At 37.6% G+C, this 18,266-nt stretch overlaps 2 protein-coding genes across 4 annotated transcripts; one reads left to right on the top strand and one right to left on the bottom strand.

The window, feature by feature from the left end:
• The first annotated feature begins 7,012 nt into the window (after positions 1 to 7,012).
• Positions 7,013 to 16,126, top strand: LOC132174929 (bidirectional sugar transporter SWEET2). Of its 3 annotated transcripts, XM_059586686.1 has the most exons (8): positions 7,013 to 7,397; positions 7,643 to 9,281; positions 14,052 to 14,088; positions 14,215 to 14,431; positions 14,544 to 14,702; positions 14,791 to 14,910; positions 15,065 to 15,200; positions 15,965 to 16,126. In XM_059586686.1, exons 2-7 carry the CDS (start codon positions 8,660 to 8,662, stop codon positions 15,176 to 15,178), a joined length of 1,269 nt encoding a protein of 422 aa, XP_059442669.1. In that variant the 5' UTR covers positions 7,013 to 7,397; positions 7,643 to 8,659; the 3' UTR covers positions 15,179 to 15,200; positions 15,965 to 16,126. The 3 variants fall into 3 exon arrangements, with proteins under 3 accessions (XP_059442669.1, XP_059442670.1, XP_059442668.1); XM_059586687.1 differs by lacking the exons at positions 7,643 to 9,281; positions 15,965 to 16,126 and having other exon boundaries at positions 7,016 to 7,397; positions 15,065 to 15,483; XM_059586685.1 differs by lacking the exons at positions 7,013 to 7,397; positions 15,965 to 16,126 and having other exon boundaries at positions 7,756 to 9,281; positions 15,065 to 15,483.
• Positions 16,127 to 16,895: 769 nt separating this feature from the next.
• On the bottom strand, positions 16,896 to 17,579 carry LOC132173321 (uncharacterized). Its single transcript, XM_059584783.1, has 2 exons — positions 17,127 to 17,579; positions 16,896 to 16,996 (listed from the first exon to the last, which is right to left on the bottom strand). The coding sequence occupies exons 1-2, from the start codon at positions 17,577 to 17,579 to the stop codon at positions 16,937 to 16,939; spliced, it is 513 nt and encodes a 170-aa protein (XP_059440766.1). The 3' UTR covers positions 16,896 to 16,936.
• Positions 17,580 to 18,266: the final 687 nt, after the last annotated feature.

The following is an 18,266-nucleotide window of genomic DNA, read 5'->3' on the forward strand; positions in this document are numbered from 1 at the left end:
GGATGTATACTCTAACTCTTTTCTTTCCTAAATGATTTAGCATGGTATATACTAAGTTGTTCTTTAGAAAAGCATATGTTCTATGGAAATCGACAAACACACAAGGCCTAGGGCATGGGTGTATACTCTCGGTTCCCCATGTTGATTAACCCAAGAACTCGGTGAGGATTTCTTTTGTCACTTTTGTTAAACCCAGGACTCGGTCATCCAAATTGATCTAACTAACTAGTCTGTACCACATGTATATGTTGATCAGACACACACATATGAGGAATTCATGCAAGCAGGTATTAATCAAGTTAAATAGCACAACAAGATCATCACAAAGACGCCAATATTGAAATATTAACAAAACATAACGAGGGCTTCAATCTAGCCCTACTAAATAAATTAGCTACACATAGAGTTGATGTTAAACATCTTCATAAAAGAAAAAAAGAAAAGAAAAGAAAAGAATAAACCTGACACTAGAACTTCAAGAGCTCCTCTTCTTCTCCTCCTCAAGTATATCTATTCTAGAGGCTTAAGCGTCTATTTATATGCTTTAGAAGTCCTAGACAAAGTAGTAAACCTAGGGATTTCGTAGGGTTTTGAGACCTATTACAATTTGGAGTTGGAAAACCCTAATATGGAAAGAATGTCAATCCAGCCGCCACTTGATAAGTATCCTGCGCACGGGTGCGCTCGATCGCAAGTCTGCGATCGTTCCTTCTTCTGTCATGCACTCGATCGCTCCTGGCCTGCTTGATGCTGTGTCCTCTCGGGTATTGTGCTCAATCGCAGGTGCCCTGCGATTGATCGCAGTACCAGAGAGTTCTAATTGTCTCTATCTTCTCTTTTGAGCCCAAATCACCTAGTTTTACTTCATTTTCTTCCAAAAGCATGTAAAAGTATGAAAAACACAAAAAGAAATTAAAATGGCCTAATTAACTAAAACCAAAAGATTTAAACATACAAGTTAAGAGCTGAAAATATGAATATTTTAGCACTTATCAAAACTAAAACTAAATCTAATGATAAAAACACTAAGGTTTTCAGAATCCACCTCACCAAATCAAAGCACATATAATTATGTTTGTTCATACATCCGAATTTCAATAAAATCCCATGCATGTTCTTTTGTTTTTATAAAATCCTATTAAAAAATTCAATGAATCCATCTGTATTTACGAAAAACAATGCATATCTAGTTTAGGTCAAAAGATCTAATGTATCCATACTTTGCACAAAAGACAATGGATAAACCAAAAGATGCACTGTATCGATGGAATAAAACACAATGAATATCCAACGTTTTCAAAATTTATAAACAACAATAAATCACAACTTTGTCACACAATTGAATTGAAACGAACTTACATTACATGAAACCACGGAATTGTACGAACGAAACATAAAAACATAAAACTAATCGGCGGTGAGGCTTCATCTTCAACCTTAGTTGAAGATTTAGCCTCTCATAATAAAAGAAATCATAAAGAAACTAAATTAACTTCATTAAAATCAAATACTAACAAAAGAATTGGAGTTCAAAACTCTAAAAACCCAAAAAACACGAAAAGTGACAAAGCATGGCGCCCCGGAACGTCTCCATATGTTTAAAATAGAAAATAATGATATTTATAAGCTAATTTTAGGGCTTCAGCACTGCTAGGTCGGCCGAGTACGCTCAATCGCACTCGAGCATGCATTTTTCAATTTCGATAGAGTGCACTCAAGCGCACTACCTGCGGAATTAGCCAACAGTGAAACATAAATTTGTAGATCTTTGAGTTAGCTTTCCAATGACGCCTAGATTGCTTCAATCCGAGCTTTACAACTTTAGATATAGCCTTTTTAGTGGGACTTGTCGGGTGCGAATCATCGCTCGATCGAAATTTGCTGCCAATGCTCCCTAAAGTGTCTTAAGCCCCAGAATTAATGGATTTTTCCTTTAAAGGCGCAGTTTTCATTTAACAACCTACAAAACACTAAAACACCAAAACTAACTAAAACATCATAAAATAATAAAATTAAAGGCTTAGCAAATGTAAATTAAGGGGTCCAAATATGAAATATTTGGCATTCATCAATTGGATTGTTTAACATCTTGAACACAACATGTCATTAAAAATATATGTTTTTTTTTACTCATTTGTTGGATTAGAGAGACTTCGCATGTCTGAATTGATCTTTACAAGCACATTAGCATAGAGTCTATGAGGTATCAGATTTGAATTGATTAGGATGTATCTTGAGATTTGTAGGATGAATTGTTGATGATACCTTGGCTTGAAAATAGATTTTTTTTTTAAAAAAAAAAAAATCAATTTGAGCTTCTCATTGAGTAACTGGACTTCTTGCCTCACTAAGCATTGAGTGTTCGCGTAAAAAAATGAGAAATTCAATTTGGTTGATTGTATGTCTAGTTTAATTTCGTAGCCTTTTTGACTTCAGTAATTAAGCCCTTAGGATGTTTCTACATCTAGTGCCCTAAAACCATCTGATTTAGGAGTCACTGGCCCAACATTCCTCAATTAGAAAGCTTAAGGGAGCCAAACATTGCACAACCTACACCAAAAAAAAAAACAAAAAAACAAAAAATGCATATCTTGACTTAAGCCTTAGTTGTTTTCATTTGAATGAATTCCTATGAATTTTGAGGTACACCAAACTTTGGAAAAAATTGAAACCTCATGATTGTATGTGTTACTCACTTTGCATTTATTGGAGCATGTGTTGTCTCAAATTTTCATCTATGAGTTGAATGATTTTTGGATGTCTTGATGATGTGATTGTGATGTTCATTGTGTTAAACCTAATTATAATGTAAGAACCATGTGTTTGTGTGGAAGTTCATGTTTGAGGGTATCATTGCTGTTAAACCCTCACGAAACTTCACTCGTTCTATAGGGATGCCTAGGGGTTTAAAAGGCTTGTTGCATACACTAAATGCAATCGTCTCTTCAACGACAGCGGACTTATGTTTCATGTTTTGATGTATTTTTTATTTTGTTTTACTAAGGGACTAGTAAAATGTAAGTTTGGGGGTATTTGATAAGTATCAAATGTTGCATATTTGGACCCCTTAATTTACATTTGCTAAGCCTTTAGCTTTATTATTTTATGATGTTTTGGTTAGTTTTGGTGTTTTGCAAGTTGCTAAGGGAAAACTACGGTTTTAATGTAGAAAATGCAAAGAAGTTGAAGAAAAGCGCTTCTAGAGCTAGGATCGAGCGAACCACATTGGCGCTTGAGCGCATTTGCGCTCAAGCACAGCAGCCTTATGCTTGAGCACATCTGCGCTCGAGCATGGACAATAGCGCACGAGCTTACCCTTGCCCAGAACCAAACACGCAGCGCCCATGTGTTGCGCCGCAAGAGCCCTGAAGCACGCCCAAGTACGCTTGAGCGCAACTAGTGTGCAATCGAGCGCAACCGGGCTAACTTGGCAGCGCTGAAACCCTAGGTTTTTAGTATTTATAACATTCTTTTCTTTTGTAAACACATGTTTGGAGGCGTCGTTTAGAGCATTTTTTCGACCTTTTGTCGTTCTTGGGCTCTGAGGGCGTTTATCTTTGTAAGTTATTCATTTTAATGTTTTCAATTGATTTGATTATGTTGCTTTTAGTCATGAGAGGCTAAAACCTTCAACTAAGGTTGAAGATGAAGCTTCGTCATTGATAAAAAATTATGTTCTCGTTATTTGTTCGTACAATTTCGATTTTGAATAAAAGTGTTGTTGTATTTCAGTTCAATTAGTAGATTGATCTCTCTTAATTGAATGTTATGATTGTTATGTGTTAAATGTTGGATATTCGATGTGTTTCATCCGATAAATACATCGAATCATTCAATTGAAATTGGATATCCATTGTGATTCATGAATCAAATAGATACATTGGATGATTTGATTTCAATTGGATATTCATTGTGATTTGTTAAATGGGTGGATTCATTGAATGATTTAATCTATATTTTTAAAAAACATCGAACAACACATAGAGCTTTATAATTTTTCGGTTGTATGAGCAAATACGAGGATATGTTGTTTAGATTTGGCGAAGTGAATTCTGAAACCTTAGTGTTTTTATTCATTTGATTTACAATCAGTTTTCATTTAATTTATATTTTTGCACGACAAAATCACACAAAATTTGGAACTAGGTTAAAATAGGATTAGTTTAGATAGAAATTGATTTTCACAATGCAATTCCCTTTGGATTCGGCCTCTCACTTGCACACACTATGTTGCAAACGACTCGTGTGCTTGCGAGTACATTTAAACTCACAACAGTTCACTTTACACTGTTTTGAGCTTGTGATGCCCTTGCCTGTCCTTTGTATGTAGCTAGACTTTTTAAATTCTAATTTATTGTGAAGATGAGGTTTATCTTTTTAAACTTCCTAATGACTGAAAATCCTAATTTTGAGTGATACTTTAATTTTGAGAATGACATGAACTATGCATGAATGTTTGCAGGTAGCATCTCTATTTAACCTTCACGAGACTTAACTCGTCCTACTAGGGATGCCTAGGGGTTTAAAAGGCTTGTTGCATATGCTAAATGCAATCATGTTTCCTATGACAATGGAGATAGAGTAGTTTTTGTTTTTTTTTTTTTTTTTTAGTTTCGTATTGCTAAGGGATTAGCAATATATAAGTTTAAGGGTGTGATGAGGGCTAAGTTAATCTCTTAGTTGTGCTATTTTGTGGTTTTTTTTGTTGCTTTTTTTTTTTTTTTTTTGGTGTTATTTTGTGTGTGTGTGTGTGTGTGTGTTTTTTTTCTTCCTTTTTGTGTTTTTGTCAGTTTTAGGTGTTTGAAGGAAAATGAAGCACTTTTGGAAGTTTCAAGCATAAAAGGCCAATTTTAGGAAAAGCTGGAGCTAGGATCGATCATACCAGAAGCAGGCTCGACTGCATCTGCGCTCAAGCGCAGAAGAGAACGGATCGAGCACAGTCTTGCACTCGAGTGCACAACCTTAGGATCGAGCACACTCGCGTGGCCCAGATGAGGAAAGACCTTTTCTCCAAGTTAACTTAGGTTTTAGAAGTCCTACTTGGACTAGGAGGCTATCTTCCGATTTTATTAGGTTTTCTAAGGCTTCTAGGTCCTCTAAGCTTCTTAGAAAGAGATATAATTTCGGAGAGAGAAATAGGAGGCTACTTCAAGAAGCGATTTCCGGTTTCTTCTTTCCCTTTTCTTTTTAGTTTCATTATGTGTAACTAAACTCTTTGTTAGGGCTAGATTGAAGCCCTAATCATATCTTTTTAAGTTTAATACTAATGCCTTTGTTTCAATCATATTATGGTTTATTTTAATTGATTATGTCTATATGATTGCATTCCTCATATTTTATGATATGAATTTGTTAGTTAAGTCAATTTAGATAACCGAATCTTGGGCTTAATAAAGTGACAAAAGAAACTCATCATGGGTTCTTGGCTTAATTAACATGAGAACTAGGAGTAGATACCATGCCTTATAACTCATGTGTTTGTTGATCTCCATAAAATTATGTGTCCCTATAGAACAACTTAATAGATACCATGCTAAATCCTTTAGGGAAGAAAAGAATTAGAGTAGATACTATGCCTAATTCATTGCTTAGGGAGATCAATAGCTTAAGGTGTAGATACCATGCCCTTAGGTTGACAAGCATTAATTATACCACATAATTGGAACATTGGCCTAGTATTTTCTTAATTAGTTAGATTAGTGGTGGATATCAAAACTCTAACCTTTTTATTATCTTTATCTTTTTCAACATTGCAAATCTGTGATAATTCTGATCTTTTAATTTGGAAAATTAATTCTTAATAAAATCAACAATCCTCGTGAGATGATCTTGTATTTGCTAAACTATACTATCGTTTGATCTTGTACACTTGCGAATAAAATGTTCCAAGTATTTGCCTATTAATTTAGGTGAGTATTTGACACAAACAAATTTTACATGCCATGATAGGATTTTCTTAGTTTAATTTGGGGCAACATGTTTCTTAATGCAATGCAAAAATTACCTATTTAATAACACTTTAATAGATGGAGGACACCAAAAAACAAATGAGGATAAAAAATGCTACAATGATCCAAAAAAAAAAAAAAAAAAAAAAAGCCCAAAACTTAAAACTTGAGAAAGCCCAAAAAGCAAAAGCAAAAAAAAAAAAAAAAACAAAAAAAAGGCTCAATTTTGAAAAAGTGGTTATAGCATATGGTTACATGTTTTACTAACCGCCGTTTCAACGGCGGTTAGTAAAATTTATTAACCGCTAAAGCCGTTACGATTAGTAGTTTTTACTAATAACCACTAACTGTACTCGCATTTACATCCCTATCCTCAGCTTGCCATCCCAAGGCTAACAATCAAAAACTTTTTTTTTTTTTTTTTTTTTGCTTTTTTGGGTAGCTAAACCATTCTCATTACTTTAGGGGTGATTTGACGACCCTAGATAGGTCCTATGCCAGAATTTTGTATTATTTTAATCAAAATGAATATTATTTTGAAATTGATGATGTCATGCCCCAAGGTACTAATGAAACAATTAGCCTTTCTAAAATAATAATAATAATGAAACCATTAGCCTCAATAAAATAAAATCATGTGAAAATGAATCAGATTTGATTTTGTAAAATAAAAATTAAAAAAAAAAAGAAATAATTACTATATTGTTTGTTTTTAAGATATTTTCTCCAAAGAGTTTACCATGATTGCCTCAAAAATATTGGGCACAAGAAGATTCAATGTACATTCAATAATTGTTTATTTTTGTTTTTGCCTTGAAGCGATACAACACTTCTCTCATGAAGAATCACGATCGAATTGTTCAGATTTTTTCTTGAAACAGAGCGATGATGATGATTCGGTTTTAGGTAATAATAATAGGGGTAGTATGAATGGCTGAGAATGCCAACCTATCTTTAATCTCTCTATTTTAAAGTACATCGTCACCCATCCCCATCGTGCCAGCTTAGCTCCTTTTGTCTGAACACAGACTGTCCATATATATATATATATATATATGAAAGAGCACGCTGGCGTGCTATTTTACTTCACCCTATATGAAAATAGCAAATTTTACACATGGCGAATAAAATTAGAAGCCCAATTATTCCATGTTTTGTTGGGTTTTGTGGGCGGACATGATGTTGACGAAAATAAAGTATTGTCAGAACAGAGACAGACATGGTTGTGGAGAGAGAAAGAGCTCTGATTTTCTTATAGGCGAGAAGGAGAGGGGATTTGAAAGGTGGGGTGGGAGCGTGATTGCGATATAAGGTTTGGGTTTTTGTGATTTGGTGCTTTGGTTTGGTTGCTGCTTTGCATTGACAGAGTTGGTGTTGAAGGCTTTTTGATGATTCTTTTAGTTTCGTCTACTGTTCTTGTAATCTGCAAGGATGCAGCTGGAGTCGCCGGTAAACTATTCTCTCTCTCTGAATTTCTGGGTTTTTCATTGTGATAACTAGCTGAATTCTTGATTGGGGGTTTAGTTTTTGGCTTCAAACAAAGAAAGACCATTGTTTTTGGCGTTTATTGATTATATGAAGGAAGACCAAGTCATCATTTTTGGAATTGCGAATTCCCATGAGTCCATTATTTTAAGAAACGTATTTGGCTCTTGTTCTAATTGCTTCTAGTCTTAATTTTTATTGCATGCTAGCTTAAACCAAAGAAATGATAAGGCACCAATTCTCTCCATCATGGACAGCTCACGTTGGTCTGCTAAGGAAGGTCAACAACCTCCTTGATTGGGTCCTTGATTTTATAAAATGATTTGATATTTTATGCCTTATGTAGATTACGTGATATCTTCCTCTCTTTGTGATTTTTTCCATGTAAATATCTCAGAGAGATATGGATCGCATTATCCCTGGTTTGGAAAGATTGTACCCAAGGGATGTTTACCATGTATAGTCTATTGTACACCTTCTATAAATTGTAATGAAAATACTCTCTATCATCACCTTGAGATAGAGTTTCTCAAACCTTTTTATGGTATCAGAGCTCTTGGTGAGATAGAGAGTATACACTTCCCCTCTTTCCCTGCAACAATATCAACTCCATATACAGCTTCTTTCTTTTCTTTCCAAAAATGTCGCCCACCGCCAAATCTTCCACCACAACTGAACCATACCCTTACCCAGTGACACAAAATGTCGCTAATTTTGTGTCACTCCGCCTCAATGCGACCAATTTTTTGAGATGGAAAACCCAAATGCTCAATATTCTTGAAAGTTATGACTTACAAGGATTTATCATAGGTGAGACAAAGGCACCTTCCAGGTACCTAACATCGGATACACAAGATCCAAAAACGCCAGAGGCGTCGGATACCCAAAATCCAAATCCGACATTTCTTCAATGGCGTCGGACTGATCGCTTGGTCAAAGGATGGCTGATTGCTACGCTATCTGAAGATGCTCTTGGCATTGTAGTGGGACTCGACACCTAGGTAGAAGTTTGGAATGCATTGGTGCATGCTTTTGCCTGAGTCTCAAATGATCGTCGCCTTGAACTCAAGAAGCGGCTCACCACAATTCAACGTGGATCCGCTCCACTGCAAGACTATCTACAACGGTTTAAAACCGTGTGTGATGATCTTGCTGCAATTGGGAAATCAGTCCCAGATCACAAGAAGACCTTTTGGCTACTTAGTGGCCTTGGCAAGGGGTATGAGATGTTCACTACCACCATGCTCAGGCCACCAATTCCTCCTTGTGAAGAAGTTCTTATTCTTTTGGAAGCACATACTGAAAGGTTCAAGCTAGATGATGCCAATGCTTCTACCAATCAAATGGCTTTTGTGGGTCAACATACTCACACCAACAATTATAAAGGTAAGAAAAGGATGGGTCCCACCCACTTTAATTCAAAAGGAAAAGGCTTTACACAAGGCCAATTTTTTGGGTCAAAATCTCAAAATTCCAACTCTACATATGTGGCCAAGAATCCCTCATCTGTTGCGCACCCAGGCAACAATAAAGAAGAACAACCCACTTGTCGTCCCCAAGAGGTAGTTCAATCGGCTAGAACTACGCCTAATGAAGCGGAGGTCACTAGTTCGAATCCCCCTCTCTCCTCTTGTGTGGACATGTCAAAAAAAAAAAAAAAAAAAAAACAACCCACTTGTCAGATCTGCAACAAGCGAAACCACACAGCCCTCACCTGCTTCAACCGCTTCAATGCCTTCACCCCAAATGATATTCTTCAAGCACTTGCAGCCATGAAGCTTGCTGATACTCAAGACTCCACCTGGTTTCCTGACACTAGTGCTACAGACCACATTACGGGTGATCCAGGTAATTTACACTCTCTTACTCCCTATCATGGCATAGATGGAATAATGGTTGGAAATGGAGATAGTCTTCCTATTACCCATATTGGGCAAGCTACCATCGGTTCTGGTTCCTCATCTCTTAAATTAAAGAATGTCTTACTTGTTCCAGATATTAAGAAAGATTTATTATCTGTTAGTAAGCTTACATCTGATTATCCCCTTCTCTTTGAATTTGATGGGGGTGGATTTGTGATTAAGGGCAGGACAACCAACAAAATAGTAGGTACGGGCAGTAGACGTGGTGGTCTGTATGCTCTTGATGGAGGCTCAACAGTTTTCTTTTCACATTGGTTTAGGAGAATAAATGGCGAAGGTTGGCATCAGCGACTTGGACATCCCCAACAGCGGATTGTTGATCATTTGCGGCATAGGAAACTTATCTCTTTTGACTCCAAAAATAAAACATCCGAGATCTATACTAGTTGTCAAATGGGAAAGTCCTATAGACTACCCTTTCTATTTGTTGATGAATCAATAACATCACCATTTGATAAAGTGCATTGTGATATGTGGGGTCCTGCTCCCGTGAGATCAAAAGAACAATTTCGGTTCTATGCTGTGTTTATTGATGACTACTCTAGATTTTCATGGTTCTATCCTATGCACCGCAAATCTGATTTCTTTGAATGCTTTGTTCATTTTCATAAATTTGTTACATGTCAGTTTGATGCTAAAATTCGAATCTTTCAAAGTTATAAAGGTGGGGAATTTAATGATGGTAGCCTTGCAAGTTACTTGGTCAACCTTGGCATCCGCCATCAGTTTGCTTGCCCAAAAACTCCCGAACAAAATGGAACTGCCAAGCGCAAGCATCGACATATTACTGAACTTGGGCTTACTATGATGTTCCATGCACGCTTGCCATCACTTTTTTGGGTAGAATGCTTCTCTACTGCCGCATTCCTAATTAACAGATTGCCCTCACCTCATCTTGGCATGGATTCTCCTTTCTTCCGGCTCTTTGGGAAACATCCAGACTACTCAACATTTCGGGTATTCGGCTATAAATGCTTCCCATACCTTGGTGATTATCGGCATGACAAACTTTCTCCAAAATCATTGCCTTGTGTTTTTGTTGGCTATAGCACCAAACACAAAGGCTACAAGTGTCTCTATCCTACTACTTGCCGGATCTATATCTCACGCCACGTTGTTTTTGATGAGAAGGTACTAGCCTTTACGAAGCCCAGTTGTCTCTATGATGATGCTCCCATTCAAGGGGAGCTTTGCACCTTTAGTGATTGGGTGACTTCACCAACTCCAGCTAGTGAAATTCCCCCATAGACACTATTTCTCCAGACACAGCCCCTCAATCCTCTTTTGATATGGACAATTTGCAATCTGATGTGGGTATATCAGCCCTCCACAGTGGGCCCAGCACCAGCCATGTACCAGCCCATACACCCATTTGTGGGCCCAACACCAGTCATGTACCAGCCCATACACCCATTTGGGGGCCCAACACCAGCCATGGTTCATATGATGACTTGAACAATGCTCTAAATGTGGCCAACCCCAATTTTGATGTTTTTGATAGCCCCAGTCATGGCTCTTGTGATGCTATGGACCCGTCTCTAGATGTGGACAGCTCACAACCTACTTTAGGTGAGCCAGCCCACACAAACACGTGTGAACCCACCCTCAGTCCTAGCCCTTCTAATGATATGGCTCCCTCTACATCTCTCATTGACAAGACCCAACCAACTGCAGAGGATTCCTCTTCCTCAGAAGTTTCTACATCTGCTACCGATCATACAGTCCCAGGTACCTCTCCTGCGCCTTTGTCCCCACCTACTAATGATCTCCCCAACCTTCATTCTATGCAGACTAGATCCAAACATGGGATTACTCGGCCTAACCCCGAGTACCTTGACTTTCATGCCGCTCGCATCTCCCCTGCTCTGCCCACTGAACCACGCACTGTCAAATCTGCCTTACGCCATCCTGGTTGGAAGGCTGCCATGCATGATGAGCTTGAAGCTCTTTCTGCCAATTACACCTGGGATCTCGTACCTCAACAACCAAGTATGAACATTGTGGATAGCAAATGGGTCTATAAGGCAAAGCTTCGGTCTGATGGGTCTCTTGAACGCTTGAAAGCTCGGCTTGTCGCAAAGGGATTCAATCAAGTTGATGGCATCGATTTTTTCGAAACCTTTTCACCGGTTATCAAACCTGGAAGTATTCGGTTAATCCTCATTGTTGCTATAGTTCAGGGATGGGATATTCGCCAGTTGGATGTGAAGAACGCCTTTCTTCATGGATTTTTGTCTGAACCCGTGTAAATGCAGCAACCTCCGGGCTTTGAAGATCCTCATCATCCCTTGCACGTTTGCAAGCTCAATCAAGCTCTTTACGGACTCAAACAAGCACCGCGTGCATGGTTTGTTAGGCTCAGTACGTTTCTTCTAAGTCTCGGGTTCTTCTCCAGTACTGCTGACCCGAGTCTGTTCATCCATCACTCCTTTTTTGGCATCCTAATATTGCTCCTCTATGTTGATGATATGATTGTCACAGGCAACAAGCCCGCTCATATCCAATGGCTAATCACTCACCTTGGTCATGAATTTGCTATTAAGGATTTGGGTTTCTTACATCATTTTTTAGGCATTGAAGTTCGACGTTTTGATCATGGTCTGTTTCTCTGTCAAACTCGCTATGCCAAGGATTTGTTGTCCCGTGCACATTTGGAGGGCTGCAAAGCCCTTGCTACACCTATGGCCCTCCACAGTCGCAAGCTTCCTACTAGTGATGAGTTATGCCCCGATCCGACTCACTATCGCAGTCTTGTTGGTGCACTTCAATACCTCACGTTCACCCGTCCTGATATTTCATATAGTGTGAATTTTGTTTGTCAATTCATGCACTCTCCCACAATGGCTCACTTCAAGTTGGTAAAACGTATTTTGCACTATATTAGTGGCACAACTCACTTCGGTATGCGCATTCTCTTTTCAAGTTCCCTTAATCTCTATGCTTTTTCAGATGCTGATTGGGCTGGTTGTCCAGCTACTCGTCGTTCCATGACTGGGTTTTGCACCTTCCTTTGGAGTAATTGCATCTCGTGGAGTGCTAAGAAGCAATCTACCATGGCCCGCTCTAGTGCAGAGGCTGAGTACCGTTCCATGGCATCTGCTACCGCTGAGTTAACTTGGCTATCATTCCTTCTTCGTGATATTGGACTCTCGCTTCCTAAGCCGCCGGTCCTTCTCTATGATAATCTTAGTGCCCTCTATATGACAGTTAATCCGGTCTTCCATGGACGGACTAAGCACATTGAGATAGACTATCACTTTTTCGCGAACGTGTAGCTCTTGGTGCACTTGAAACACGGTTTGTTCCCTCCAACCGTCAACTTGCCGATATTTTTACAAAGCCGCTGCCCAAGTTGTCTTTTGCCAATTTGCGAATCAAATTGGGCTTATGGCCTGACCCCCAACCCAATTTGAGGGGGAGTGATAAGGCACCAATTCTCTCCATCATGGACAGCTCACGTTGGTCTGCTAAGGAAGGTCAACAACCTCCTTGATTGGGTCCTTGATTTTATAAAAGGATTTGATATTTTATGCCTTATGTAGATTACGTGATATCTTCCTCTCTTTGTGATTTTTTCCATGTAAATATCTCAGAGAGATATTGATCGCATTGTCCCTGCTTTGGAAAGATTGTACCCAAGGGATGTTTACCATGTATAGTCTATTGTACACCTTCTATAAATTGTAATGAAAATACTCTCTATCATCACCTTGAGATAGAGTTTCTCAAACCTTTTTAAGAAAATCCATTTGTCATTTTTGGAAGAAAAAAAAAAGGATATTCATGAGTACATTTTGGTAAGAAACTCGTCGATTCTTGGTTTTTGTTGAAAGATGAATGAAGAGCTTGATAATTTCTGAAGAATTGATCAAGAGTCGCCCATTGTTGCTGGAAAGTGTACATAATTTTTTTTTTTAATTAGCTTAATCCAATTGCTTATCTAGCTTTCGATTTTTGAAAGCAAAAAATGACTAATCTTTGTACTGTTTCATTAAAGATTTGTGGACTAATTTTCATTATCTTGAGAGCCTGAAGTTTTGAGTTATTGTTTCTAAATGTAAGAAGTAGTTCTGATGTGCTGATAAAAAGAATCTGTTTAGCACTTCAGAGCTAAAAGTAGCAGTGCCAAATGTAGCTGCTTGTTTCTGTTGCTTAATCTATAATTAGCAGTTCAAAAATTTTTTTTTTTGTTCTAGTTATGAAGCAGTTGAATTTTGAAATGTGGGATTAGTCCATTTCTATCGGCTATTAAAAGCACTGTTAACATAGGTTTCTTTTATTTTACTAAATTTATTATATTTTCACCTCCCAAACATTGGGTTTTAAATGATATCTCTCACGGTTGGTAAGTTTGAGGGGAATCATGTTTAGAAACTCTGAAAGAAAATTAGCACTTCTGGGGCTTGCTTGATGTCAAAGCAATTGAAAAAAAATAATTAGATTGGAAAATTTTAGAATATCCACAAAAGAATTTGCGAATGAGGGAAGTGACGCATTTCAGAAAAAGCAAACAGATATCCTATTATTCTTGTATAAACTTTGGGACTCTCAAGGATGCAATTAAGGTCAACATTTCAGAGGGTGATAAAAGATTGAATTATATTAGTTAAATTCATGTGTTGTTCTTTTCATAAGAAACCAGGAATTTGAGGATTAGTATTTATGTCATGTTAATATGCATACTTGTTTAATGCAGGGAACTTCTTTGCTTTTGGGCTGTTTGTGTCCCCTATGTAAGTTTCACTCCCGAATTTCCTCCTGTTTTATAACAACTTTTAAAAAGGAGAAACAGGAGTATATAGAGTATATTATTTCATCCCTAACCAGTTTCTTTTGTTTTTCCCCCCTTAAATTTTCAGAGCCACTTTTAGGAGAATTCTCAGAAACCAGTCAACGGAACAGTTCTCAGGGTTGCCATATATATATGCTCTTTTGAATTGCTTGCTCTGCATGTGGTATGGCACACCCTTCATATCTTCTGACAATGTATTGGTTCTGAGTGTCAATTCGGTTGGTGCTGTCTTTCAGTTGATCTACATAACACTCTTCATAGTATTTGCCGATAAAGTGAAAAAGGTTGTTTAGTATTTAAAAATATACATGCACTTGTTACTGTGATGAAATTCCTGAAAGCCTTTTGTGTAATTCTAAGTTGTCATTAACTTTTCCTCTTAAATGTTGCTCGCAGTTTAGAATGCTTGGATTGTTGCTGGCGGTTTTGGGGCTATGTGCAATCATAGTGGCTGGGAGCTTGCAAATAACTGACGCTAGTATGCGCCGGGTCTTTGTTGGGTTTCTGAGTGGTGCTTCTCTCATATCAATGTTTGCTTCTCCATTGTTTATAATTGTAAGTTTATCTCAGGCATTTGCATATATTTTGCTGTAAATGCTTAATTTTTAATGACTTTTTCTATGTGTCTTGGTATATCTTTCAGAATTTGGTGATCCGTACAAAGAGTGTTGAATTTATGCCATTTTATCTCTCCCTTTCCACCTTCCTAATGAGCTCATGTTTCTTCATATATGGACTACTTAATTATGATCCCTTCATCTCTGTAAGTTTCCCTCAGCACATTGTTTGCTCTCTCTCTCTCTCTCTATTATTTTATTTTGTAATTTCTTTGATACCAATAATCTACAGGTTCAGTTTATTATGTCTGTTCATTTGTGTTTTCCCACATAAATATTTCCTTTTCATTTGAATTTCAGGTCCCAAATGGCATAGGAACCATTTTGGGGATTGTACAATTGATTTTGTACTTCTACTATAACAATACATCAAGCGAAGACTCCAGTGAACCTTTCATAGTGCCATATGAATGATTATTGATGCTGACAAGCAAAGGTATAGATGCTTGTTTTTGGTTGACTGATTAGCTTCTTGTTTTTATAATGTGGGAGGATTCATTTTCTGGGGTTGTCCTGTGGTGGGAGGCCCTGCTCTACTCGTTCATTGTGTGGACGAGTCTGATCTTTCAGATTCATCAAATTTATTGTCTAAATAATTGGGTGTTATGCTCCTCTTGCTCCACATGGAGAACAGCAGCGGCTAGACTTTCTCTACACAAATGTGATTGTAAATTAATTTTTTGGCGATCCAATAATTACATTCATGGGATTTGTCTTTTCTTTTGTGGTTATAGGTAAATTCCAATACTGTTTTTGTATGTAAAATTAGAAGGAAAACTGCTCGAAGTAAAAGAATGGCAAAAGGTTTCAACTTGATACTTGAAACCATGTCTTCAGCTGTTCAACCTCCTTACTCCCTCCTTTCACTCTCTTCGTCATTGTATGTATGGGCATCTGTAAGTGCATGCAACTTTATATAAAAAATTAAGGAGGATTTTAAAAATCAAATTCTTTAATCTGGTTGACTTTAATCTTGAAATTCTTTTCTGGGCTTTGGAAGATCCATTTGCATTTTGATTTCTATTACTGGTAGAATTTGAATATTCTGTCTTACATGTTAATCAGTTGATTTTTCTTGTTGTGTATACAATCAATATATACATTGCTGCTGTTTTTCACCTTTCCTTCCTCAACTAAGTGCTGAGTAATTTTTTATTGAGTATACCTGTTTTCACTCGAATTGTTGATTGGTGTTACCAGGCAATGACTGCTGTTTTATTCCTTAAAACTGGCCGAGCTTTAACCAGCTGTAATTTGTGCATCAAGACCTAGATGATAAATAGGTAAATTTTTTGAATCTATGGATGTTTAAAACATCCAGTGCATCAATAAAAACATATTGTGCAGAGGAATAAAGTAAAAGTTGATGAAACCTTCAACTCCTTATTTGCCTTGTTTGATTTGTGTCATTTGCATTCTTGTTCAACAAAAATTCTGTTATATTTTAGCTATGACTTCTCACTAATTTACCAGTAGTATCCAGATATCATGAGTCGATTTTCTTCCACTTTGGATGTATTCCCACTTAGGTTATGGGTCATGCTTATTAGCATTAAACAGGCATTTCAATCCCTCCTACTGAGGGAAAAGAAGAGTCAGAAAAATATCTATAAAAGGAAAGGGAAGCATTTCCCCATTAGTTCCTTGGTGAGACTTATTATAACTACCATCATTTTCCGGCACTGTTTGTCTAGTGTTTTTGTTTTTTTGTTTTTTCTTCTGAAATGGATATTACAAATTACTAATCTCTCTCTCTCTCTCTCTCTCTCTCTCTCTAGCTGCTTGTAGTTATGTTTGTGTTCTGGGGGTTCAGAACTGCAAAGATACAGTGTTTTATGTTTGTGGCCCTTACTAAAAAAAAAATGCACCTTTTAGCTTATGACTGCGAAACAGGATACTTTTGGCAGATGATGCATCTAACTACTACAAAAAGAGAAATGCTACTGCATTTGTAAGTGTACACTCCTTGATGTGATAGTGAAAAGCACCATTAGACAAAATTTAATGGTGATTTTCAGTGCTACGTTAGAGAGTGCACTTAGGAGTACATATGGCATTTCTCTTACGAAAATTGCTTGTGAAAAGTGTGTGGATAAAACCCGGGTCACACTGACTTGATAGACTTGATTTTCACTCCTTTTTGTTACATCTACTTTGGAACAAAGAAAAATCTCATAAATAAGATTCCAGCAAATCCCTCAGAGTAGTTCTCACAACAGCTGCTGTTTCTACCTACACAAAAGCAGAAACTACATTAAGAATTTGCATGAAATCCCTCCAAAATTAAGGCCTCATCTAACTTGTATTTTACTGAATGTAACAATCAATTAAGAAACACTAGCATGTATGGTTAGTTAATTACCTGGCGAGTAGTATTTTCTTCCTTTTGGGACTCACTAAGCAGCCGGCCTCGTTCGTCATACAGGATAAGCCCGCTGAACCTTGGAAGCTCACACTTGTCCCCCATGAGTATCGGCCTTTGCCACACCGGTGACACCGAATTATGGCTTTCCCAACCTTCCAAGCCAAGTAGCGGCGTTGGCCTCTCTCCAATTCTTTCTCCCTCCCACTTGTTTGCTCTACTCCACCTCATCGAACACATCAAAACCTTCTTTATTGAAACCCAACCACAACTTCTCATCGAGTCGTCTCTGGCGGCCATGTCATGGCATGGAAGTTGCCTTCGTCTACCCTTTTTCTTCAGTACTGTTGCAGTACAAAGAGCAATGACAGCAAATGAAGCACAAACCAACAGGATGAGTGCTTTTTGGGTTGAAAGCCTCAGTTTGTCCTCTAAATTCCATAAAGCTTCCATGCCCAGCTAGCTTATTTTATGTGACCAAAGTGATGTTCGATGTATATATTTGAAAGATTTGGTAAATAATTAGATATGCATGAAAGTGTTGGGTTGGTGAGAATCACGTGAGGTCCACCGCTATTTGGGCCTCCACCACCCGGGGATACACATTTGCCGGCCTTATGTGTTTTGGCCGTTGGAATCTCACCGTTGGAAGCTCATGAAAGCTACTCACGGGGAATTCTAGGCTATTATAAATAAATTAATTAATTAAATTAAATAGAAAAAAAAATAAAATTAAAGGGAAAAATATACTTTGCCCCTCAAAGTTTTATCCAATTTGCAATTTAGCCTCAAATGTTTAAAAATTAATAATGTACTCAAATAAAATATCAAAAATTGGTAATGGGATCCATTTGCCAATAATTTCAATTTTCTCTTACAAAAATTATTGAAAATACTTAATTGTAGGCCTGGAAAAGCGAGTTGGGGGTCAAGTTGACCTGCCACCCTTTTAGCCTCAACCCAGACACGTCATGGTAAATTATCGGGTAACCTAACACGATTGGTCTGACCCGTTTAAAATAACGGGTCGTATTAAGTTAATATGACCCGTTTAGCTATGGATCGTGTCGGGTTTACACACCCCGTTTGAAGGAAAAATGATGTAACATCATTGGAATTCAATAAAAGCATTCACAAATT

The sequence above is a fragment of the Corylus avellana genome, chromosome ca3 (genome assembly GCF_901000735.1).
Source record: "Corylus avellana chromosome ca3, CavTom2PMs-1.0".
Lineage (NCBI taxonomy): Eukaryota > Viridiplantae > Streptophyta > Magnoliopsida > Fagales > Betulaceae > Corylus > Corylus avellana.

Excerpts from the sequence above, each read along its gene's own strand:
- LOC132174929 (XM_059586686.1), top strand. The coding sequence starts at position 8,660 with ATGTTCACTACCACCATGCTCAGGCCACCAATTCCTCCTTGTGAAGAA. Across the intron at positions 14,432-14,543 it reads TTGCCGATAAAGTGAAAAAG|TTTAGAATGCTTGGATTGTT; the intron begins GTTGTTTAGTAT and ends TGTTGCTCGCAG. Across the intron at positions 14,703-14,790 it reads CTTCTCCATTGTTTATAATT|AATTTGGTGATCCGTACAAA; the intron begins GTAAGTTTATCT and ends TATATCTTTCAG.
- LOC132173321 (XM_059584783.1), bottom strand. The coding sequence starts at position 17,579 with ATGGAAGCTTTATGGAATTTAGAGGACAAACTGAGGCTTTCAACCCAA. Across the intron at positions 16,997-17,126 it reads AAGAAAATACTACTCGCCAG|GTAGAAACAGCAGCTGTTGT; the intron begins GTAATTAACTAA and ends GCTTTTGTGTAG.